We start from the raw sequence: 24,637 nt of genomic DNA, 5'->3' as shown, positions 1-24,637 counted from the left end.
TTTATTTCTGCAGAAATGACTGTAACCTATAGACACTGTGCTGGGGTCCTGGGCTTTGGTTTCGGTAAACCATGTATTATATCTGACCAGTCTTGTGCTTGGCCACGTGACATTGACCTGGACCTGCATCAGTTTACATACAGCTACAATGGTCCAGAGTGAGTGGGGTGACTTTGGTGTCATTGAGATTTGCAGTCCTAGCATTGCATGGCGTTTTCTGGGTGCATGGAGGGTCACTTATGGGGGTGGCTGCTGGATTTCTCTAAAGTAAGGCTCCATGAACACAGCCATGTGCTTTGTCAGTGTGTTACACTGACGCGTTTGTTTCTATGGCCCAATATACACATCCATTTATGATCTTAGGCCCAGGTATGCAGGACAGGTCCGATACACCTCCTTGTTTTGCAGCCCGGGCTCACTGAAGGAAGCAGATGGTGCTGTGAGGCGCGGGTAACACGCAGGTGATATGTATGCACACTATCACTAACACATATAGCAGTCAGATACATAGTGCCCGTACGGCTCCTTGTGGACAGACTATCGGATACGATTTACTGTAGTCTGTGACTGGCTGTGTACTACCTGCGAGCCCAGAAGATCATACATGGCTTGTAGAGCCAAGTCCATAGGGCCACAGACTCCAGAACCTATCACTCACAGTTCAAAGGATCTCTCACACACACATACATACATATACACACACACATATATATACACACACATACATATACATGCACACATACATATACACACACACATACACATCGCGGCTGCTCCTCTGCATCTGAAGCTGGTTGCTTGTGTTTAGGTTTTCTCCTTGGAGCATGAGGCTGCTATCACTGTAAGTAATGACATGGCTGCTTGAGCAGAGCCCCACTTCTTAAAGGGGTTTTCCAGACTTATTAAATGAACTAACCTTTAATCTTCAGTTGACGCTCAGTGGGGTTCTGGCCCCCGGGCCCCTCACTGATCAGCTGACGTACAGACCTTTATGTTTGGGTGAGTGCAGCGCCATCCATTTGTAGAGTGGCTGTTTATGGTATTGCAGTCTGGCTCCATTACAGCCAGGTTCACACTAGTGTTGGGCTCTGCCAGGGGATCCGAATGACGGAGAGCAGCGATTGCTAAAACAGCGATTATCCGCAGACCCTATAGATTGTAAGTTCATACTGAAACGTCCTTCTACAGAGACTCCAACGCAAATGTGACCCGGCCTCACTTGTATGGGACTGAGCTGTGAACAGACTCCATGTGAGCTGTGGGGGGTCCCGGGGGTCGGACTCCTGCTCATACTAACAGATCAGTGAATAAGTCCTGGAAACCCTTTTAATCTCTGGTGTGAATGAGGTTGTGCTGAGCATCAGAGGCAGGTGAGGGACGGAGCCATCCAATGTCCTAGTGATGTCACTGAACACCCCCCAGGGTGGTGATAGCGGAGTGCGGAGCATTCTTAGTGCCGCAAGGATTCAGTGTGTATATAGATATATATCGCTCTGTAGCATTGCTTATATTATTTCTGGTCATGTAGGTTATAAGGGTAATGGCGACTACACTGGTATTGTGGGGGAGGGGACCTCTCTGTATCCATGACATGTACTAACGTGTGCTCTGTTTTATTGCATGCTCTGCCGTGCTGTGGATCTCACCCCAGAGAGTAAGTCTTGTCTTTTTGTCTCTTCTCCATCTTGCTCCACACTTGTGTTTTTTCTTTACAGATTTGCCAGTTCGGGGTTTCCTGGAGTTTGGTTAGACATTGGCTCTGGTTATAATACAGACTTATGTCCACATGACACGCAGGCCGCGGTCTTAGGGTGCAGAAAGTTGGGGCCATCTTTTGTTTAGCGCGTGGTTATCCTGATAGATCCTGACTGTGCAGGGGGTGCTAGGGGTCTCCTCTAGGGGGTCTTCATGCCTTGCCCCTTCCCTGTGGGCGGCTGTGCTGATGCCGAGGCCTCTCACTATAATACACTTACACATCCCATCAGATTTCTTGCTGCGCCTCCCTCGTCACAGCAGATTTGCAGCATTTTTCCAGTCACTGCCGTAAGTCAAGCCGCCTCCAGTGTAGAAACAACCACATGGAGTGGGCTATGGGGCAGCTGGACCTGTGGCATCTATTCAGGATGAACCTTTTGGCTTTTTAGGGCATGTTCACACTTCAGAAAATGGTTTCCAGCGTGCAAACCTCTGTGTGGCTAGCTGTGACTGGGAGCCAATACAATGCATCAGCATCCCGAGTGATTGGGCCTAAACAGGAGTGTGTCACAAGCCGCGGGCGCCGCAGCCAGTTAGGGCATCCCGCTTTTTTCCCGCTACTAGCTAGATTCTGCATCAAAATCCACTGGTAAAAAACTCCCGTGTGAACACACCCTTAGTCTTACTCCAGACATCCCGCTCTGTTGCTTTGTTATAATTTTTCACCAGTTTTGATAAATCTCCTCTCACAAGACTGAGAAACTCAGAAATGAGAGACATCTACACCCTAAAGATGGCCGCTCAGTCACCCATCACATGGGCACAGCTGGTGTGTTATTATTCAGATATAGGAGCCATGTAATTGTTTAGGCAGTTCATGTCCAGACAGCATCACATATATAGGTGTGTTCTTATAGGAGCTCTCACCAATTATATGAAGGATTCTGTACTTGGTTCCATATCCGTTATTGTAGTCAGAACTCCAGTGTAGATCTCAGTGACAAGTCTGTCTGGAGTTACCACTGTATGCAAGACACAGGTTTATACAGTCACCACTAGGGGGAGCTCACTGTATACAGGTTTATACAGTCACCACTAGAGGGCACTCATTGTATACAGGTTTATACAGTCACCACTAGAGGGCACTCATTGTATACAGGTTTATACAGTCACCACTAGAGGGCACCTCATTGTATACAGGTTTATACAGTCACCACTAGAGGGCACTCATTGTATACAGGTTTATACAGTCACCACTAGAGGGCACTCATTGTATACAGGTTTATACAGTCACCACTAGAGGGCACTCATTGTATACAGGTTTATACAGTCACCACTAGAGGGCACTCATTGTATATAGGTTTATACAGTCACCACTAGAGGGCACTCATTGTATACAGGTTTATACAGTCACCACTACAGGGCACTCATTGTATATAGGTTTATACAGTCACCACTAGAGGGCACTCATTGTATACAGGTTTATACAGTCACCACTAGAGGGCACTCATTGTATACAGGTTTATACAATCACCACTAGAGGACACTCATTGTATACAGATACAGATTGTAGGTGGAGCTGATTGTAGACTGATCCACACAGCTTTATATTTGCAATAAGGGCAAACTGTGTACAGTGGTGAAGTTTTGTTTCAGTGTGGGCAGATCTGTCACAAGTTCAGACTTCAGGTGACATCTGGGTCAGGTTGTGGCTCCTGCTCCTGATCCTCAGATGTGATTTTGAAGATGACTTTTAGTTCAGGGTCACTGTTTGTCTGTTCTGAAGGTCTGCTCATTACACCCGGGGATCAGCTCTTACATCAGATGTTGTAGTTTCCATGATGGGCCTGGATCTCTTTATATGTTCCTTCCCTCGGCATAGCCGCCATGTTCTCTGTAGCCTCGTCCTCTCCTCCCCCGCGCCCCCTGTAACCCCCAGTATTTCATTGTCTCAGGTCTTCAGCATGTTCCTGGAAACATTGGTGGATTTCGTCATCATCCACAAGGATGATCTCCAGGACTGGCTCTTCATCTTACTTACACAGCTTCTGAAGAAAATGGGCGCCGACCTGCTGGGATCAGTACAGGCCAAAGTGCAGAAGGCCTTGGATGTGACCAGGTGGGTAGAGGACGATGACATCAGCTCGGGCCGTTCCCAGCCTTTTATTGAGAACATCGTGTACTGACCATCTCACCTGTGATAGGGAAACGCGTCGCTGCGATTGTGATCCTATAAAGTAAATGAGGTGTCCTGAAGCCGTCTGTGTGGGGAGGATTATGTCAGCGCTGCAGTAAACTCATCACATAAACCCTGCGCACATTGTGGAGAGCAGATCTTATCAAGCCGGAGCAGCGCCAAATAATCTAGTGTCACTCCATGTCTACGCCTGTGTCATCAGGAAGAGAGTGCGGCTCTCTGCTCATTAGTACAGACATTGCTCCGCACCATCACTGAATTTATTAAACGTCAGAACAACTTTATTCTAAATATCACAAATCTATAGTTCATGGGAAATGCTGGGGTACATTTTATTAAAGAAAATAGCTCCTTTCTACTTATTTCCCTTCTGATCCTGCACTTATCGCTGAATACTGATGAAGTCTGCAGCGTGTACACCGGAAGCTCCGCTTACAGCCCATTAAAGTCTATGGAGAGAGGAGGAGCTGCTGCAGGCAGAGAGATGATGATACTCGGCTGCAGCATCCGGCAAGTGTTCTCTCTCACAACAGAGCTGGGCAATGGTTGGCCTTATAATCCACCTCTCTGATGAGATAAAACCCTCACTAGATGCTGCAGCCGCTTTCTGTACACTAGTGCTCTGGAGCTGTCGGCATTGCGCAGACTGGAGCGATGGCGAGCGAGATGCTGCCAGGAAGTAAATCAGTAATGAGGGGTCGGCAGAGGTGTTATCTTCTGTTGTAATCCTGTCTCTGATATAACTGAAGTGATTGCTTCCTAGTGGTCAGAGTGAAAATTGCAGGATTATAGGATTTTTTTTTTTTAATAGTTAAATGAAGAAAAAAATATTAGCAATTCTTAAACGTTTGACCTAAAAATGTGTTTTGTGAAATCTTTATTCTGTTACCTTCCTCTAAGCAGAGTGGCTTCCCCCCGATCATGGTGCAGTGTGTAAGGTCTGGTGCTGTCTCGGGGGGCGCTGCAGTATTCGCTGTCACCCCGGTCACCTCTGCTGTGATCTTTCGGGTTCTGACGTCTGTATTTTGCTTTTTGCAGAGATTCCTTCCCATTTGATCAGCAGTTTAACATCCTGATGAGATTCATTGTGGATCAGACACAGACTCCGAATCTGAAGGTTGGTGCCGTTGTGTCTTGTGCCGCTCTAGAACCTTCCTCACCTCATTACCGGGGATCTCTACAAGTTCCTCTCTCTCCCCCGCAGGTGAAGGTCGCCATTCTGAAGTATATCGAGTCGCTTGCTCGGCAGATGGACCCCACAGATTTTGTGAACTCCAGTGAGACGCGGCTCGCTGTCTCCCGAATTATTACCTGGACGACGGAACCAAAGAGCTCAGATGTGAGGAAGGTGAGTGTGTGAAGCCGCACCGCGTGGTCGGTCACATGTTCTGCTCCTCGCGCTCCAGCTGCGTTACCTCTCGCTGTGTGTTTGCCATATGATGGGATTCCTTGCTACCTATTATTAGGGACGCTCCTGTCGTGTCAGTGATTTTTGGGGTGTTTTGGCTGCAGCGTCCGCTCCTGGCCCCTCGTGTTCTCTCGCCCACTGACCTGATGTTAAACATGAGATGGCCCAGACTTACCTTGTAGACGTCTCGTGTCACCCCCTGGTCCCCGCACAATGGTGACTTGTTCTGTAGGGGGCAGTTGGTTGCTGGGTTATTGGGCAGCAGTATAGGAGTAGTGGGCAGCAGTATAGGAGTAGTGGGCAGCAGTATAGGAGTAGTGGGCAGCAGTATAGGAGTAGTGGGCAGCAGTATAGGAGTAGTGGGCAGCAGTATAGGAGTAGTGGGCAGCAGTATAGGAGCAGTGGGCAGTATAGGAGTAGTGGGCAGCAGTATAGGAGTAGTGGGCAGCAGTATAGGAGTAGTGGGCAGCAGTATAGGAGTAGTGGGCAGCAGTATAGGAGTAGTGGGCAGCAGTATAGGAGTAGTGGGCAGCAGTATAGGAGTAGTGGGCAGCAGTATAGGAGCAGTGGGCAGCAGTATAGGAGCAGTGGGCAGTATAGGAGTAGTGGGCAGCAGTATAGGAGCAGTGGGCAGCAGTATAGGAGTAGTGGGCAGCAGTATAGGAGTAGTGGGCAGCAGTATAGGAGCAGTGGGCAGCAGTATAGGAGCAGTGGGCAGCAGTATAGGAGCAGTGGGCAGCAGTATAGGAGCAGTGGGCAGCAGTATAGGAGCAGTGGGCAGCAGTATAGGAGCAGTGGGCAGTATAGGAGTAGTGGGCAGTATAGGAGTAGTGGGCAGCAGTATAGGAGCAGTGGGCAGCAGTATAGGAGCAGTGGGCAGCAGTATAGGAGCAGTGGGCAGCAGTATAGGAGCAGTGGGCAGCAGTATAGGAGTAGTGGGCAGTATAGGAGTAGTGGGCAGCAGTATAGGAGCAGTGGGCAGCAGTATAGGAGCAGTGGGCAGCAGTATAGGAGCAGTGGGCAGCAGTATAGGAGCAGTGGGCAGTATAGGAGTAGTGGGCAGTATAGGAGTAGTGGGCAGCAGTATAGGAGCAGTGGGCAGCAGTATAGGAGCAGTGGGCAGCAGTATAGGAGCAGTGGGCAGCAGTATAGGAGCAGTGGGCAGCAGTATAGGAGCAGTGGGCAGCAGTATAGGAGCAGTGGGCAGCAGTATAGGAGCAGTGGGCAGCAGTATAGGAGCAGTGGGCAGCAGTATAGGAGCAGTGGGCAGCAGTATAGGAGCAGTGGGCAGTATAGGAGTAGTGGGCAGCAGTATAGGAGCAGTGGGCAGCAGTATAGGAGCAGTGGGCAGCAGTATAGGAGCAGTGGGCAGCAGTATAGGAGCAGTGGGCAGCAGTATAGGAGCAGTGGGCAGCAGTATAGGAGCAGTGGGCAGCAGTATAGGAGCAGTGGGCAGCAGTATAGGAGCAGTGGGCAGCAGTATAGGAGCAGTGGGCAGCAGTATAGGAGCAGTGGGCAGCAGTATAGGAGCAGTGGGCAGCAGTATAGGAGCAGTGGGCAGCAGCAGTATAGGAGCAGTGGGCAGCAGCAGTATAGGAGTAGTGCGCCAGTCCGGTACAGACTCCTTATACTCGGTCATGTCCTGCTGCTCTTTGTGATATTTCTACCAATGAGTGCCAGCTCTGGGTGACGGGGAGCGCGGAGAGGTGAAGTGCGGAGCCCGGTGACTGTTTTATACTATACAATGTTCTGCTCGGCCGTCACCTCTTCTTATAATCTCACAGCGATTCTGTCGCCATCTGGTTGTATAACTCCTATCTGGCCTTATTGTTGGGCTGACGTTTATATTCCTGCGGTTTGTGTCACATCTTCAGGTTTACAGAACCCCAGGAACAATTTTACCTTTTTGTGAGTCTTAAAAAACTTTAATAGAAAATGATGGCGAATGTTAGAGGGGCTCTGTCATTGGAAAAAGTCATTTGTGCCCAGCACATCCTTGCACAGCCTTGAGTAAGTCTATTCCACACATGCCTTCTGTATGTAAAGCCTCTCAGTAGTTGTTGCCTTCTGTATGTAAAGCCTCTCAGTAGTTGTTGAATGAGCCCACTTTTATCCATATTCTAATTAGCCTTTAGCGAGCACCAGAAGTCTCAGCGAGCACTGTCTGCTGTGTGTGTAAGAGCAGGGAGACGAGTCAGCAGCAGCCTGTACTGTATACACAGGAGACGGGAGCGCTCGCTCAGACTTCGGGCTCTCGCTGGAAGCTGGTTAGCATATGGATAAAAACTGGCTCATTCTGTATTTACATACAGAAGGCAGGTGTGGAATAGACTTACTAAAGCCTATGCAAGGATGTGCTTCACTAAAAATGACTTTTCCCAGTGATAACGCCCCTTTAAGGAGCAGATTCTAGGCCTTAACTAAGCTGACCGACTAGGGGAGGGTGTGTGTATATATATATATATATATGTATATATATATATATATATATATATATATATACACACTCACCGGCCACTTTATTAAGTACACCTGTCCAACTGCTCGTTAACACTTAATTTCTAATCAGCCAATCACATGGCGGCAACTCAGTGCATTTAGGCATGTAGACATGGTCAAGACAATCTCCTGCAGTTCAAACCGAGCATCAGTATGGGGGGGAAGAAAGGTGATTTGAGTGCCTTTGAACGTGGCATGGTTGTTGGTGCCAGAAGGGCTGGTCTGAGTATTTCAGAAACTGCTGATCTACTGGGATTTTTACGCACAACCATCTCTAGGGTTTACAGAGAATGGTCCGAAAAAGAAAAAACATCCAGTGAGCGGCAGTTCTGTGGGGGGCGGAAATGCGTTGTTGATGCCAGAGGTCAGAGGAGAATGGCCAGACTGGTTCCAGCTGATAGAAAGGCAACAGTGACTCAAATAGCCACCCGTTACACCCAAGGTAGCCAGAAGAGCATCTCTGAACGCCGCACAGTACGTCCAACTTTGAGGCTACAGATGGGCTACAGCAGCAGAAGACCACACCGGGGGCCACTCCTTTCAGCTAAGAACAGGAAACTGAGGCTACAATTTGCAGAAGCTCATCGAAATTGGACAATGGAAGATTGGAAAAACGTTGCCTGGTCTGATGAGTCTCGATTTCTGCTGCGACATTCGGATGGTAGGGTCAGAATTTGGCGTCAACAACATGAAAGCATGGATCCATCCTGCCTTGTATCGGTAACGGTTCAGGCTGGTGGTGGTGGTGTCATGGTGTGGGGAATATTTTCTTGGCACTCTTTGGGCCCCCCCTTGGTACCAATTGAGCATCGTTGCAACGCCAAAGCCTACCTGAGTATTGTTGCTGACCATGTCCATCCCTTTATGACCACAATGTACCCAACATCTGATGGCTACTTTCAGCAGGATAATGCAATGCCATGTCATAAAGCTGGAATCATCTCAGACTGGTTTCTTGAACATGACAATGAGTTCACTGTACTCCAATGGCCTCCACAGTCACCAGATCTCAATCCAATAGAGGAGCATCTTTGGGATGTGGTGGAACGGGAGATTCGCATCATGGATGTGCAGCCGACAAATCTGCGACTGCAACTGTGTGATGCCATCATGTCAATATGGACCAAAATCTCTGAGGAATGCTACCAGCACCTTGTTGTATCTATGCCACGAAGAATTGAGGCAGTTCTGAAGGCAAAAGGGGGTCCAACCCGTTACTAGCATGGTGTACCTAATAAAGTGGCCGGTGAGTGTGTATATATATATATATATATATATATATATATATATATATATATATATATATATATATATATATATATATATATATATATATATAGTATTTTTCGGACTATAAGACGCACTGAGGTTTTAGAGGAAGCCCGGGGGACTAGTTATAAACTTTGCGGGGTCTTTGAAGTATTAATGTCCGCGATCAGAGAAGACTGACTGTGGGCATTAGCTCCGGAGAGCCAGTTGTACTGCAGAGCGGTCGCCATTGTCCTTACAGACCCAGTATCGGTTGTAATAGACCGGCGGATGCCGGGAAGGGTTTTAGCCGCCGGGACACATCAGCGCACTCCTGCCATTACAGGACACCAGCGGCTGCAGGAGTGAGGTGATGCTGCAGTTCTCCGCCGCCGCTGCCCTCGTATGGTCCACATTCAGACTATATGACGCACCGCCAATTTCATTTATGAACAAGGCAGACTATATGGGAGCGGTATTATTTATGAGGGGGTGTTACTGATATGGGGCACTGCTTATACACTGGGACTATGATGTATAATCTATTACATGCTGCAATGGTGGTCATAAGGAAGGGGGTCCTTGTTACTGTTTTGGGGTCATAAATGAGGTCTTATTAAGGAGCTGCCACTGCCGGTTTATCAGCCTTTTGGGCCCCACTTTTCTATTTTGTCCAGGGCCACAGTTTGTCTTAATGTGACCCTGCTGACCTCCATCTCCTGCTGTTTTATGTGGGGGTGAACATTCGCCATCACCATAACCCTAATCTAATATCTGATACCAGGCGAGAGCGGCCGGGCCCTCCACTGTCCCCCATTGTCACGTCATACAGAGTGAACTCTCCGGAGCCGTCACTTCTGAATGTAGAGTTTTTCTTTTGACCTAAATATAGTCACTTTGAAGTGCGATCCTGCCAGAACAATGCGGGAGAACCTGTTCCTCAGAGCAGACTGCCAGTATGGCCAGAAGGGCGACGTCCTGGTGTCCTAGGGCTTTATTGCCCCTCCAGGCCTTCATTTTGTCAGGTTTTAGCATAGATATTGTTACTGGCCACACCATGAGCCATTAGTGCAGATACCTGTGCTGTGCACACACATATATGTATAGAGTAAGGGGCTAGCTCCGCAGAGATCACCGCACACCGCCCTGTGTGCACTGCTGACTATTCATTGACATGTTTGGGGTTTTTTGCAGTCGTCCATGTTTGCTGGTTCCCAGTTGCACCTAATGCTGCTTCCTCTGCCGCCTGCCCTGACCCTGTAATGAGCTTCTATTTCATTAGCTGGAAATGGGTTTTGTGCACGTTTTGTGGGTTGTGAGATGGAGCGGTAATGCAGATTACTCCCCGCAGGCTCTGAGCGCTCCACTAGTTTGTAGCCTGTAATATTATAAATCATTCCTGGAGCCGGGAACCTGCCGGAGGCCGAGAACTTATCAGCGAGCTGTGCAACCAGCTTACTGCCCTGAATTCTGAGAATCCTGAGGCCTGGACCTCACTGTTCAGATTGTTGTGTACCCGTCTTATATGTAGTCTGTGAATTCTCATGATTGATCTTTTAATCCATCTCCCTCCATGGTCCTGGCATTGTGCACTGTGCGCGGTGTGTGACGTTAGTCTCATCTTGTACAGATGCTGCCGTGCTCCTGACCTCGTGCATTATTCCCTGCGTGAGGTTCATCTCATTCCTTGCAGGTGCTGCAGTTTTGTTCCTGATGTTGTGCACTGTACACCGTGTGATGCTTGTCTCGTCTCATTGAGACCCTTCCCTGTTCCTGACATTGTGCACTGGCTACCATGTGATGCTCCTCTAGCACATACCCTGCCCTGTCCCTGATATCACACACTTCTCAGAAGTTACAGGGTGCACCATGCAACACTGCTGTCATCTCAGGTGCTGTGCGGTGTGACATTTATCTCCTATAGTCCCTGCCAGGTTCCTGATGTCATGCACTGTGCACCACGTTAGCTGCTGTGATGTTCCTGATGTCGTGCACTGTTCGGTGTGACTGACCTCTCCTGTAGTCTCTGCCAGGTTCCTGATGTTGTGCATGGTGCGATGCTCCTCTCATCTCGTACAGACACTCCCGTGATCCTGCGTTGTGCACGGTGCAATGCTCCTCTCATCTCGTACAGACGCTCCCGTGATCCTGCGTTGTGCACGGTGCGATGCTCCTCTCATCTCGTACAGACACTCCCGTGATCCTGCGTTGTGCACGGTGCGATGCTCCTTTCATTTCATACAGACGCTCCCCTGATCCTGCGTTGTGCACGGTGCGATGCTCCTCTCATCTCGTACAGACGCTCCTGTGATCCTGCGTTGTGCACGGTGCGATGCTCCTCTCATCTCGTACAGACGCTCCTGTGATCCTGCGTTGTGCACGGTGCGATGCTCCTCTCATCTCGTACAGACACTCCCGTGATCCTGCGTTGTGCACGGTGCGATGCTCCTCTCATCTCGTACAGACGCTCCTGTGATCCTGCGTTGTGCACGGTGCGATGCTCCTCTCATCTAATACAGACGCTCCCGTGATCCTGCGTTGTGCACGGTGCGATGCTCCTCTCATCTCGTACAGACGCTCCCGTGATCCTGCATTGTGCATGGTGTGATGCTCCTCTCATCTCGTACAGACGCTCCCGTGATCCTGCATTGTGCATGGTGTGATGCTCCTCTCATCTCGTACAGACGCTCCCGTGATCCTGCGTTGTGCACGGTGCGATGCTCCTCTCATCTCGTACAGACGCTCCCGTGATCCTGCGTTGTGCACGGTGCGATGCTCCCGTGATCCTGCGTTGTGCACAGTGCGATGCTCCTCTCATCTCATACAGATGCTCCCGTGATCCTGCAGTGTGCACGGTGCGATGCTCCTCTCATCTCATACAGATGCTCCCGTGATCCTGCAGTGTGCACGGTGCGATGCTCCTCTCATCTCATACAGATGCTCCCGTGATCCTGCAGTGTGCACGGTGCGATGCTCCTCTCATACAGACGCTCCTGTGATCCTGCGTTGTGCACGGTGCAATGCTCCTCTCATCTAATACAGACGCTCCCGTGATCCTGCGTTGTGCACGGTGCGATGCTCCTCTCATACAGACGCTCCTGTGATCCTGCATTGTGTGACGTGCGTCTCATCTTGTGCAGGCGCTGCCCTGTTTCATGTGTCCACAGACAGTATCTCTGAAATCTTATCGGGACCACACCAGATTTTTGGGAGTTTTTTGCTTGAGGTTGTTCTTCTGGTTCTGCTGCTGATCAGTTCCTGGTATCTGTGACCTCATTGTCTCACCGTCTTTTCTTGGGTCGCCGCCATCAGAACAGAATGATCCTGGCGTTCTTCACTTTATTTCCAAAATACTTGTGTTTGTTGTGAGGGTAATAATGGAGGCTTTATGTGAGGGTTTAATAATGCTCCTCAGTCCTATAAAAACAATGCGCTTTTAATGTTCGCTCGTGCCCGGCCCTCGCTGACACAGTTACAGGTTACAGGTTGCATCGTAGTTGCAGGAGATGTAAATCACATTGTCAGCCCTTATAGGAGAAAGTGCCAGGACCTGCAGCCGTTGTGTTAGTGGAGCAGTAACCGGACCTAGAAAATCCAACATGGACTCCAGAACTTCCCGGGGTGCGGCTCCGCAGGGGCTCAGGGGGCTCTGCTGTCAGATCTTCTTCATCTAAAGGAATTTTTTTTATTTTTAATGTAATTTTGAGTTTCTACTTTTCAGTACAGGAAGATGGAGATCTGGAAACTGTCATTACATTCAACAGTAAACAGAATTTCCACCTAAAAATCTATTTACCCTCCTGGCCTGACAGTACAGGGGACCGACACTGCTGGGCCTGACAGTACGGGGGACCGACACTGCTGGGCCTGACAGTACGGAGGACCGACACTGCTGGGCCTGACAGTACGGGGGACCGACACTGCTGGGCCTGACAGTATGGGGGACGGACACTGCTGGGCCATGACAGTATGGGGGACGGACACTGCTGGGCCTGACAGTACGGGGGACGGACACTGCTGGGCCTGACAGTACGGAGGACCGACACTGCTGGGCCTGACAGTACGGGGGACCGACACTGCTGGGCCTGACAGTATGGGGGACCGACACTGCTGGGCCTGACAGTATGGGGGACGGACACTGCTGGGCCTGACAGTACGGGGGACCGACACTGCTGGGCCTGACAGTACGGAGGACCGACACTGCTGGGCCTGACAGTACGGGGGACCGACACTGCTGGGCCTGACAGTATGGGGGACCGACACTGCTGGGCCTGACAGTATGGGGGACGGACACTGCTGGGCCTGACAGTACGGAGGACCGACACTGCTGGGCCTGACAGTACGGGGGACCGACACTGCTGGGCCTGACGATATGGGGGACGGACACTGCTGGGCCTGACAGTACGGGGGACCGACACTGCTGGGCCTGACGATATGGGGGACCGACACTGCTGGGCCTGACGATATGGGGGACCGACACTGCTGGGCCTGACAGTACGGGGGACCGACACTGCTGGGCCTGACAGTACGGGGGACCGACACTGCTGGGCCTGACAGTACGGGGGACCGACACTGCTGGGCCTGACAGTACGGGGGACTGACACTGCTGGGCCTGACAGTACGAGGGACTGACACTGCTGGGCCTGACAGTATGGGGGCCTGACACTGCTGGGCCTGACAGTATGGGGGCCTGACAGTATGGGGGCCTGACACTGCTGGGCCTGACAGTATGAGGGACTGACACTGCTGGGCCTGACAGTATGGGGGACCGACACTGCTGGGCCTGACAGTATGAGGGACTGACACTGCTGGGCCTGACAGTATGGGGGACCGACACTGCTGGGCCTGACAGTATGAGGGACTGACACTGCTGGGCCTGACAGTATGGGGGACTGACACTGCTGGGCCTGACAGTATGGGGGACGGACACTGCTGGGCCTGACAGTATGGGGGACCCACACTGCTGGGCCTGACAGTACTGGGGACCGACACTGCTGGGCCTGACAGTACGGTGGGACCGACACTGCTGGGCCTGACAGTATGAGGGACTGACACTGCTGGGCCTGACAGTATGGGGGCCTGACACTGCTGGGCCTGACAGTATGGGGGACTGACACTGCTGGGCCTGACAGTATGGGGGCCTGACACTGCTGGGCCTGACAGTATGGGGGCCTGACACTGCTGGGCCTGACAGTATGGGGGACTGACACTGCTGGGCCTGACAGTATGAGGGACCGACACTGCTGGGCCTGACAGTATGAGGGACCGACACTGCTGGGCCTGACAGTATGGGGGACTGACACTGCTGGGCCTGACAGTATGAGGGACCGACACTGCTGGGCCTGACAGTATGGGGGACTGACACTGCTGGGCCTGACAGTACGGGGGACCGACACTGCTGGGCCTGACAGTACGGGGGACCGACACTGCTGGGCCTGACAGTACGGGGGACCGACACTGCTGGGCTTGACAGTATGAGGGACTGACACTGCTGGGCCTGACAGTATGGGGGCCTGACACTGCTGGGCCTGACAGTATGGGGGCCTGACACTGCTGGGCCTGACAGTATGGGGGCCTGACACTGCTGGGCCTGACAGTATGGGGGACTGACACTGCTGGGCCTGACAGTACGGGGGACCGACACTGCTGGGCCTGACAGTACGAGGGACTGACACTGCTGGGCCTGACAGTATGGGGGACCGACACGCCTGGGCTTTGTCTCTGTATTTTGTCCTCCCCTCTATAAGCATTGTCCCATAGCAGAATTATGTGTTTCCGTTTCTCCCCATGGATGGCGCTCTGCAGTGTCGTGAGGCTCAGGCTCTACATAACTGGCCGCCCTGTGGGCCGGACACCGGCCTGGATGATACGTGTAAAAAGGTAGCAGCAATGAGTCACTTGTGCGCACACCACAGGACGGCACTTTATACTAGTGTGTGGTGTATATAGTACATGGAGGGTGCAGACCACAGTAGTGCACTATATGTATGTGATGTACGGTGCACTATACACGGTGCACTATATGTATGTGATGTACGGTGCACTATACACGGTGCACTATATGTATGTGATGTACGGTGCACTATATGTATGTGATGTACGGTGCACTATACACGGTGCACTATATGTATGTGATGTACGGTGCACTATACAAGGTGCACTATATGTATGTGATCTACACTCACCGGCCACTTTATTAGGTACACCATGCTAGTAACGGGTTGGACCCCCTTTTGCCTTCAGAACTGCCTCAATTCTTCGTGGCATAGATACAACAAGGTGCTGGTAGCATTCCTCAGAGATTTTGGTCCATATTGACATGATGGCATCACACAGTTGCAGTCGCAGATTTGTCGGCTGCACATCCATGATGCGAATCTCCCGTTCCACCACATCCCAAAGATGCTCCTCTATTGGATTGAGATCTGGTGACTGTGGAGGCCATTGGAGTACAGTGAACTCATTGTCATGTTCAAGAAACCAGTCTGAGATGATTCCAGCTTTATGACATGGCATTGCATTATCCTGCTGAAAGTAGCCATCAGATGTTGGGTACATTGTGGTCATAAAGGGATGGACATGGTCAGCAACAATACTCAGGTAGGCTTTGGCGTTGCAACGATGCTCAATTGGTACCAAGAGGCCCAAAGAGTGCCAAGAAAATATTCCCCACACCATGACACCACCACCACCAGCCTGAACCGTTACCGATACAAGGCAGGATGGATCCATGCTTTCATGTTGTTGACGCCAAATTCTGACCCTACCATCCGAATGTCGCAGCAGAAATCGAGACTCATCAGACCAGGCAACGTTTTTCCAATCTTCAATTGTCCAATTTCGATGAGCTTGTGCAAATTGTAGCCTCAGTTTCCTGTTCTTAGCTGAAAGGAGTGGCCCCCGGTGTGGTCTTCTGCTGCTGTAGCCCATCTGTAGCCTCAAAGTTGGACGTACTGTGCGGCGTTCAGAGATGCTCTTCTGGCTACCTTGGTTGTAACGGGTGGCTATTTGAGTCACTGTTGCCTTTCTATCAGCTGGAACCAGTCTGGCCATTCTCCTCTGACCTCTGGCATCAACAACGCATTTCCGCCCCCCACAGAACTGCCGCTCACTGGATGTTTTTTCTTTTTCGGACCATTCTCTGTAAACCCTAGAGATGGTTGTGCGTGAAAATCCCAGTAGATCAGCAGTTTCTGAAATACTCAGACCAGCCCTTCTGGCACCAACAACCATGCCACGTTCAAAGGCACTCAAATCACCTTTCTTCCCCCCCATACTGATGCTCGGTTTGAACTGCAGGAGATTGTCTTGACCATGTCTACATGCCTAAATGCACTGAGTTGCCGCCATGTGATTGGCTGATTAGAAATTAAGTGTTAACGAGCAGTTGGACAGGTGTACCTAATAAAGTGGCCGGTGAGTGTATATGATGTACGTTGCACTATGCACATTGCACTATATGTATGTGATGTACGGTGCACTATATGTGTGATGTATGGTGCATTATACACGGTGCACTATATGTATGTGATATACGGTACACTATACACGGTGCACTATATGTATGTGATGTATGGTGCACTATACACAGAGCCCTCACAGGATGGAGGAGATATATCAGTATGTGGATGTCACATCTCATCTCTAGCCCTGAGCACGATCCCTCCTTTCTCTGTCTCTGTGAAATCCATCAGACCATGTGTGTGTATATATATATTATGTGTGTATATAGTCCGCCATATGTCCGCACAGCACAGTCCAGCCTTCTCCATTTTGTTCTCTGTCATAGATCTCCAAAAACATACAGAAGCGCCAGCACCAGTGCCCGCCCCAGACTGCGGTGTAAGCAGGGGGCTTAGTCCAGTGTTACCTTACAGAGCACCGTATAGGAGGAGGATGGAGGAGGAGGGTAGTAGTATAGGAGGAGGGTGGTAGTATAGGAGGAGGGTAGTATAGGAGGAGGAGGAGGGTAGTATAGGAGGAGGAGGAGGGTAGTATAGGAGGAGGGTAGTATAGGAGGAGGAGGAGGGTAGTAGTATAGGAGGAGGGTGGTAGTATAGGAGGAGGGTGGTAGTATAGGAGGAGGAGGAGAGTAGTATAGGAGGAGGGTAGTATAGGAGGAGGGTAGTATAGGAGGAGGAGGAGGGTAGTATAGGAGGAGGAGGAGGGTAGTATAGGAGGAGGGTAGTATAGGAGGAGGAGGAGGGTAGTATAGGAGGAGTAGGAGGAGGGTAGTATAGGAGGAGGAGGAGGAGGGTAGTATAGGAGGAGGAGGAGGAGGGTAGTATAGGAGGAGGAGGAGGAGGGTAGTATAGGAGGAGGAGGAGGAGGGTAGTATAGGAGGAGGAGGAGGAGGGTAGTATAGGAGGAGGAGGAGGAGGGTAGTATAGGAGGAGGAGGAGGAGGGTAGTATAGGAGGAGGAGGAGGAGGGTAGTATAGGAGGAGGAGGAGGAGGGTAGTATAGGAGGAGGAGGAGGAGGGTAGTATAGGAGGAGGAGGAGGAGGGTAGTATAGGAGGAGGAGGAGGAGGGTAGTATAGTAGGAGGAGGAGGAGGGTAGTATAGGAGTAGGAGGAGGAGGAGGGTAGTATAGGAGGAGGAGGAGGAGGAGGGTAGTATAGGAGGAGGAGGAGGAGGAGGGTAGTATAGGAGGAGGAGGAGGAGGAGGGTAGTATAGGAGGAGGAGGAGGAGGAGGGTAGTATAGGAGGAGGAGGAGGGTAGTATAGGAGGAGGAGGAGGAGGGTAGTATAGGAGGAGGAGGAGGAGGGTAGTATAGGAGGAGGAGGAGGAGGGTAGTATAGGAGGAGGAGGAGGAGGGTAGTATAGGAGGAGGAGGAGGAGGAGGGTAGTATAGGAGGAGGAGGAGGGTAGTATAGGAGGAGGAGGAGGAGGAGGGTAGTATAGGAGGAGGAGGAGGGTAGTATAGGAGGAGGAGGAGGAGGGTAGTATAGGAGGAGGAGGAGGAGGGTAGTATAGGAGGAGGAGGAGGAGGAGGGTAGTATAGGAGGAGGGGGAGGAGGGTAGTATAGGAGGAGGGGGAGGAGGAGGGTAGTATAGGAGGAGGAGGAGGGTAGTATAGGAGGAGGGGGAGGAGGAGGGTAGGAGGAGGGGGAGGAGGAGGGTAGGAGGAGGGGGAGGAGGAGGGTAGTATAGGAGGAGGAGGAGGGTAGTATAGGAGGAGGAGGAGGGTAGTATAGGAGGAGGAGGAGGAGGGTAGTATAGGAGGAGGAGGAGGAGGGGGGTAGTATAGGAGGAGGAGGAGGAGGGGGGTAGTATAGGAGGAGGAGGAGGAGGAGGGGGGTAGTATAGGAGGAGGAGGAGGAGGAGGGGGGTAGTATAGGAGGAGGAGGAGGAGGAGGGGGGTAGTATAGGAGGAGGAGGAGGGGGGTAGTATAGGAGGAGGAGGAGGAGGGGGGTAGTATAGGAGGAGGAGGGGGGTAGTATAGGAGGAGGAGGAGGAGGGGGGTAGTATAGGAGGAGGAGGAGGAGGGGGGTAGTATAGGAGGAGGAGGAGGAGGGGGGTAGTATAGGAGGAGGAGGAGGAGGGGGGTAGTATAGGAGGAGGAGGAGGAGGGGGGTAGTATAGGAGGAGGAGGAGGAGGGGGGTAGTATAGGAGGAGGAGGAGGAGGGGGGTAGTATAGGAGGAGGAGGAGGAGGGGGGTAGTATAGGAGGAGGAGGAGGAGGGGGGTAGTATAGGAGGAGGAGGAGGAGGGGGGTAGTATAGGAGGAGGAGGAGGAGGGGGGTAGTATAGGAGGAGGAGGAGGAGGGGGGTAGTATAGGAGGAGGAGGAGGAGGGGGGTAGTATAGGAGGAGGAGGAGGAGGGGGGTAGTATAGGAGGAGGAGGAGGAGGGGGGTAGTATAGGAGGAGGAGGAGGAGGGGGGTAGTATAGGAGGAGGAGGAGGAGGGGGGTAGTATAGGAGGAGGAGGGTAGTATAGGAGGAGGAGGGTAGTATAGGAGGAGGAGGAGGAGGGTAGTATAGGAGGAGGAGGAGGAGGGTAGTATAGGAGGAGGAGGAGGAGGGTAGTATAGGAGGAGGAGGAGGAGGAGGGTAGTACAGGGGCTGAGTATTGGGAGCCTGAAGAACAAGTAACAGGAGAATAATCTGCTCAGTGACTGGCGAGGGCCGGAGGAGGGGTGTCAGTAATGTCTATAGAGCTGCACGAGGACATCCCTCACACCTTCATTTTATAGATGGGGGGGGGGGGGGTCTCTGCAACTTTTGGGATTGTTGATCTTAGGAGGACCAATGGTTGTACATGTGATAGTTGGTGGATCCTGTAGGCAGTTCTATGTTTGTGGTATTTAGGGATAGATGGGGGGGGGGGGGGGGGCGTCTGTGGTCTATGGAGGCTGCTGTCATTACACCTGACCTGCGCCCCTTGCACCCTGACCTGCCCCCCATCCCCCGAATCTTCATGTGATGTCCATTGTCGTGTTACCAGGGGAGCTGCGGCCTCCGAGCTTCATGTTTGTTCCTGCTTCGTCACATTCACAGGGTAATGATTAAAGAGGGAATCCTAAAAATAGAAATGTTAAAGGTAAAGTGCGAATAATCGGTGTGTACCCACAGCACATGAGGGGTGTAATGTGGGGTGCGCTCCGGTTACCCCCAGGACGTCTTCTGCGGCTGTGTCTGGTGAGGAGGTCGCTGACACATTTACCAGATCTCCCTCTGTATTGTGGTTGGTGCAAAATAAGTGATCGCCCTCTAAATATCAGGCGACAAGAATACAGCGACAAAAAGAGACCGTAAAGTTATGTCCACATGATGGAATTTCAGGATTCCACCTCCAAAATCAGCCCCAAATTATATTCTGAATCTGCCCCCCCCCCCCCTGAAAACAAGCAAAAAAATAAAGATCCTGCTCGATTCAGCTGCTTATAATGTCCTAGACAATGAGGCCCCCTGTCTCCTCATGGTCCCTCCTTGTGTGCAGGTCCTCCTGTCTCCTCGCGGTCCCTCCTTGTGTGCAGGTCCTCCTGTCTCCTCGCGGTTCCTCCTTGTGTGCAGGTCCTCCTGTCTGCGCGCAGTCCCCTCCTTGTGTGCAGGTCCTCCTGTCTCCTCGCGGTCCCTCCTTGTGTGCAGGTCCTCCTGTCTCCTCGCGGTCCCTCCTTGTGTGCAGGTCCTCCTGTCTCCTCGCGGTCCCTCCTTGTGTGCAGGTCCTCCTGTCTCCTCGCGGTCCCTCCTTGTTTCTGGGTCCTCCTGTCTCCTCGCGGTCCCTCCTTGTGTGCAGGTCCTCCTGTCTCCTCGCGGTCCCTCCTTGTGTGCAGGTCCTCCTGTCTCCTCGCGGTCCCTCCTTGTTTCTGGGTCCTCCTGTCTCCTCATGGTCCCTCCTTGTGTGCAGGTCCTCCTGTCTCCTCGCGGTCCCTCCTTGTGTGCAGGTCCTCCTGTCTCCTCGTGGTCCCTCCTTGTTTCTGGGTCCTCCTGTCTCCTCGTGGTCCCTCCTTGTTTCTGGGTCCCCCTGTCTCCTCGCGGTCCCTCCTTGTGTGCAGGTCCTCCTGTCTCCTCGCGGTCCCTCCTTGTGTGCAGGTCCTCCTGTCTCCTCGTGGTCCCTCCTTGTGTGCAGGTCCTCCTGTCTCCTCGCGGTCCCTCCTTGTGTGCAGGTCCTCCTGTCTCCTCGCGGTCCCTCCTTGTTTCTGGGTCCCCCTGTTTCCTCGCGGTCCCTCCTTGTGTGCAGGTCCTCCTGTCTCCTCGCGGTCCCTCCTTGTGTGCAGGTCCTCCTGTCTCCTCGCGGTCCCTCCTTGTGTGCAGGTCCTCCTGTCTCCTCGCGGTCCCTCCTTGTTTCTGGGTCCCCCTGTTTCCTCGCGGTCCCTCCTTGTGTGCAGGTCCTCCTGTCTCCTCGCAGTCCCCTCCTTGTGTGCAGGTCCTCCTGTCTCCTCGCGGTCCCTCCTTGTGTGCAGTTCCTCCTGTCTCCTCGCGGTCCCTCCTTGTGTGCAGGTCCTCCTGTCTCCTCATGGTCCAACCTTGTGTGCAGGTCCTCCTGTCTCCTCGCGGTCCCTCCTTGTGTGCAGGTCCTCCTGTCTCCTCGCGGTCCCTCCTTGTGTGCAGGTCCTCCTGTCTCCTCGTGGTCCCTCCTTGTGTGCAGGTCCTCCTGTCTCCTCGCGGTCCCTCCTTGTGTGCAGGTCCTCCTGTCTCCTCGTGGTCCCTCCTTGTGTGCAGGTCCTCCTGTCTCCTCGTGGTCCCTCCTTGTGTGCAGGTCCTCCTGTCTCCTCGTGGTCTCTCCTTGTGTGCAGGCCCCCCTGTCTCCTCGCGGTCCCTCCTTGTGTGCAGGTCCTCCTGTCTCCTCGCGGTCCCTCCTTGTTTCTGGGTCCTCCTGTCTCCTCGTGGTCCCTCCTTGTGTGCGCCCCCCTGTCTCCTCGCGGTCCCTCCTTGTGTGCGCCCCCCTGTCTCCTCGCGGTCCCTCCTTGTGTGCGCCCCCCTGTCTCCTCGTGGTCCCTCCTTGTGTGCGCCCCCCTGTCTCCTCGTGGTCCCTCCTTGTGTGCAGGTCCTCCTGTCTCCTCGCGGTCCCTCCTTGTGTGCGCCCCCCTGTCTCCTCGCGGTCCCTCCTTGTGTGCGCCCCCCTGTCTCCTCGCGGTCCCTCCTTGTGTGCGCCCCCCTGTCTCCTCGTGGTCCCTCCTTGTGTGCGCCCCCCTGTCTCCTCGTGGTCCCTCCTTGTGTGCGCCCCCCTGTCTCCTCGTGGTCCCTCCTTGTGTGCAGGCCCCCCTGTCTCCTCGCGGTCCCTCCTTGTGTGCAGGCCCCCCTGTCTCCTTGTGGTCCCTCCTTGTTTCTGGGTCCTCCTGTCTCCTCGCAGTCCCCTCCTTGTGTGCAGGCCCCCCTGTCTCCTTGTGGTCCCTCCTTGTTTCTGGGTCCTCCTGTCTCCTCGTGGTCCCTCCTTGTGTGCAGGTCCTCCTGTCTCCTCGCGGTCCCTCCTTGTGTGCAGGTCCTCCTGTCTCCTCATGGTCCCTCCTTGTGTGCAGGTCCTCCTGTCTCCTCATGGTCCCTCCTTGTGTGCAGGTCCTCCTGTCTCCTTGTGGTCCCTCCTTGTGTGCAGGTCCTCCTGTCTCCTCGCGGTCCCTCCTTGTGTGCAGGCCCCCCTGTCTCCTCGCGGTCCTTCCTTGTGTGCAGGTCCTCCTGTCTCCTCGCGGCCCCTCCTTGTGTGCAGGTCCTCCTGTCTCCTCGCGGTCCCTCCTTGTGTGCAGGTCCTCCTGTCTCCTCGCGGCCCCTCCTTGTGTGCAGGTCCTCCTGTCTCCTCGCAGTCCCCTCCTTGTGTGCAGGTCCTCCTGTCTCCTCGCAGTCCCCTCCTTGTGTGCAGGTCCTCCTGTCTCCTCGCGGTCCCTCCTTGTGTGCAGTTCCTCCTGTCTCCTCGCGGTCCCTCCTTGTGTGCAGGTCCTCCTGTCTCCTCGCGGCCCCTCCTTGTGTGCAGGTCCTCCTGTCTCCTCGCGGTCCCTCCTTGTGTGCAGGTCCTCCTGTCTCCTCGCGGTCCCTCCTTGTGTGCAGGTCCTCCTGTCTCCTCGCGGTCCCTCCTTGTGTGCAGGTCCTCCTGTCTCCTCGTGGTCCCTCCTTGTGTGCAGGTCCTCCTGTCTCCTCGCGGTCCCTCCTTGTGTGCGCCCCCCTGTCTGCGCGCAGTCCCCTCCTTGTGTGCAGGTCCTCCTGTCTCCTCGTGGTCCCTCCTTGTGTGCAGGTCCTCCTGTCTCCTCGCGGTCCCTCCTTGTGTGCGCCCCCCTGTCTGCGCGCAGTCCCCTCCTTGTGTGCAGGTCCTCCTGTCTCCTCGCAGTCCCCTCCTTGTGTGCAGGTCCTCCTGTCTCCTCGCGGTCCCTCCTTGTGTGCAGTTCCTCCTGTCTTCTCGCGGTCCCTCCTTGTGTGCAGGTCCTCCTGTCTCCTCATGGTCCAACCTTGTGTGCAGGTCCTCCTGTCTCCTCGTGGTCCCTCCTTGTGTGCAGGTCCTCCTGTCTCCTCGCGGTCCCTCCTTGTGTGCAGGTCCTCCTGTCTCCTCGTGGTCCCTCCTTGTGTGCAGGTCCTCCTGTCTCCTCGCGGTCCCTCCTTGTTTCTGGGTCCTCCTGTCTCCTCGCGGTCCCTCCTTGTTTCTGGGTCCTCCTGTCTCCTCGTGGTCCCTCCTTGTGTGCGCCCCCCTGTCTCCTCGCGGTCCCTCCTTGTGTGCGCCCCCCTGTCTCCTCGCGGTCCCTCCTTGTGTGCGCCCCCCTGTCTCCTCGCGGTCCCTCCTTGTGTGCGCCCCCCTGTCTCCTCGCGGTCCCTCCTTGTGTGCGCCCCCCTGTCTCCTCGTGGTCCCTCCTTGTGTGCAGTTCCTCCTGTCTCCTTGTGGTCCCTCCTTGTTTCTGGGTCCTCCTGTCTCCTCGTGGTCCCTCCTTGTGTGCAGGTCCTCCTGTCTCCTCGCGGTCCCTCCTTGTGTGCAGGTCCTCCTGTCTCCTCATGGTCCCTCCTTGTGTGCAGGTCCTCCTGTCTCCTTGTGGTCCCTCCTTGTGTGCAGGTCCTCCTGTCTCCTCGCGGTCCCTCCTTGTTTCTGGGTCCCCCTGTCTCCTTGTGGTCCCTCCTTGTTTCTGGGTCCTCCTGTCTCCTCGCGGTCCCTCCTTGTGTGCAGGTCCTCCTGTCTCCTCGCGGTCCCTCCTTGTGTGCGCCCCCCTGTCTCCTCGTGGTCCCTCCTTGTGTGCGCCCCCCTGTCTCCTCGCGGTCCCTCCTTGTGTGCAGTTCCTCCTGTCTCCTCGCGGTCCCTCCTTGTGTGCAGGTCCTCCTGTCTCCTCATGGTCCAACCTTGTGTGCAGGTCCTCCTGTCTCCTCGTGGTCCCTCCTTGTGTGCAGGTCCTCCTGTCTCCTCGCGGTCCCTCCTTGTGTGCAGGTCCTCCTGTCTCCTCGCGGTCCCTCCTTGTTTCTGGGTCCTCCTGTCTCCTCGTGGTCTCTCCTTGTGTGCAGGCCCCCCTGTCTCCTCGCGGTCCCTCCTTGTGTGCAGGTCCTCCTGTCTCCTCGCGGTCCCTCCTTGTTTCTGGGTCCTCCTGTCTCCTCGCGGTCCCTCCTTGTGTGCGCCCCCCTGTCTCCTCGTGGTCCCTCCTTGTGTGCAGTTCCTCCTGTCTCCTCGCGGTCCCTCCTTGTTTCTGGGTCCTCCTGTCTCCTCGTGGTCCCTCCTTGTGTGCGCCCCCCTGTCTCCTCGCGGTCCCTCCTTGTGTGCAGGTCCTCCTGTCTCCTCGCGGTCCCTCCTTGTGTGCGCCCCCCTGTCTCCTCGCGGTCCCTCCTTGTGTGCGCCCCCCTGTCTCCTCGCGGTCCCTCCTTGTGTGCGCCCCCCTGTCTCCTCGTGGTCCCTCCTTGTGTGCAGGCCCCCCTGTCTCCTTGTGGTCCCTCCTTGTTTCTGGGTCCTCCTGTCTCGTGGTCCCTCCTTGTGTGCAGGTCCTCCTGTCTCCTCATGGTCCCTCCTTGTGTGCAGGTCCTCCTGTCTCCTCATGGTCCCTCCTTGTGTGCAGGTCCTCCTGTCTCCTTGTGGTCCCTCCTTGTGTGCAGGTCCCCCTGTCTCCTCGTGGTCCCTCCTTGTGTGCAGGCCCCCCTGTCTCCTTGTGGTCCCTCCTTGTTTCTGGGTCCTCCTGTCTCCTCGTGGTCCCT

At 53.7% G+C, this 24,637-nt stretch overlaps 1 protein-coding gene across 1 annotated transcript in view; it reads left to right on the top strand.

The window, feature by feature from the left end:
• CLASP1 (cytoplasmic linker associated protein 1) overlaps positions 1-24,637 on the top strand; it is a 123,175-nt gene that overhangs the window by 84,751 nt on the left and 13,787 nt on the right. The window contains exons 28-31 of the mRNA XM_075284706.1: positions 1,652-1,654; positions 3,651-3,814; positions 4,931-5,009; positions 5,097-5,240. Of these exons, the coding sequence (XP_075140807.1) occupies positions 1,652-1,654; positions 3,651-3,814; positions 4,931-5,009; positions 5,097-5,240 (390 nt within the window). The remainder of the gene's footprint in view (positions 1-1,651; positions 1,655-3,650; positions 3,815-4,930; positions 5,010-5,096; positions 5,241-24,637) is intronic.

Source organism: Leptodactylus fuscus, chromosome 8 (genome assembly GCF_031893055.1).
Source record: "Leptodactylus fuscus isolate aLepFus1 chromosome 8, aLepFus1.hap2, whole genome shotgun sequence".
NCBI lineage: Eukaryota > Metazoa > Chordata > Amphibia > Anura > Leptodactylidae > Leptodactylus > Leptodactylus fuscus.
This window is presented reverse-complemented; position numbering and strand designations above follow the sequence as displayed.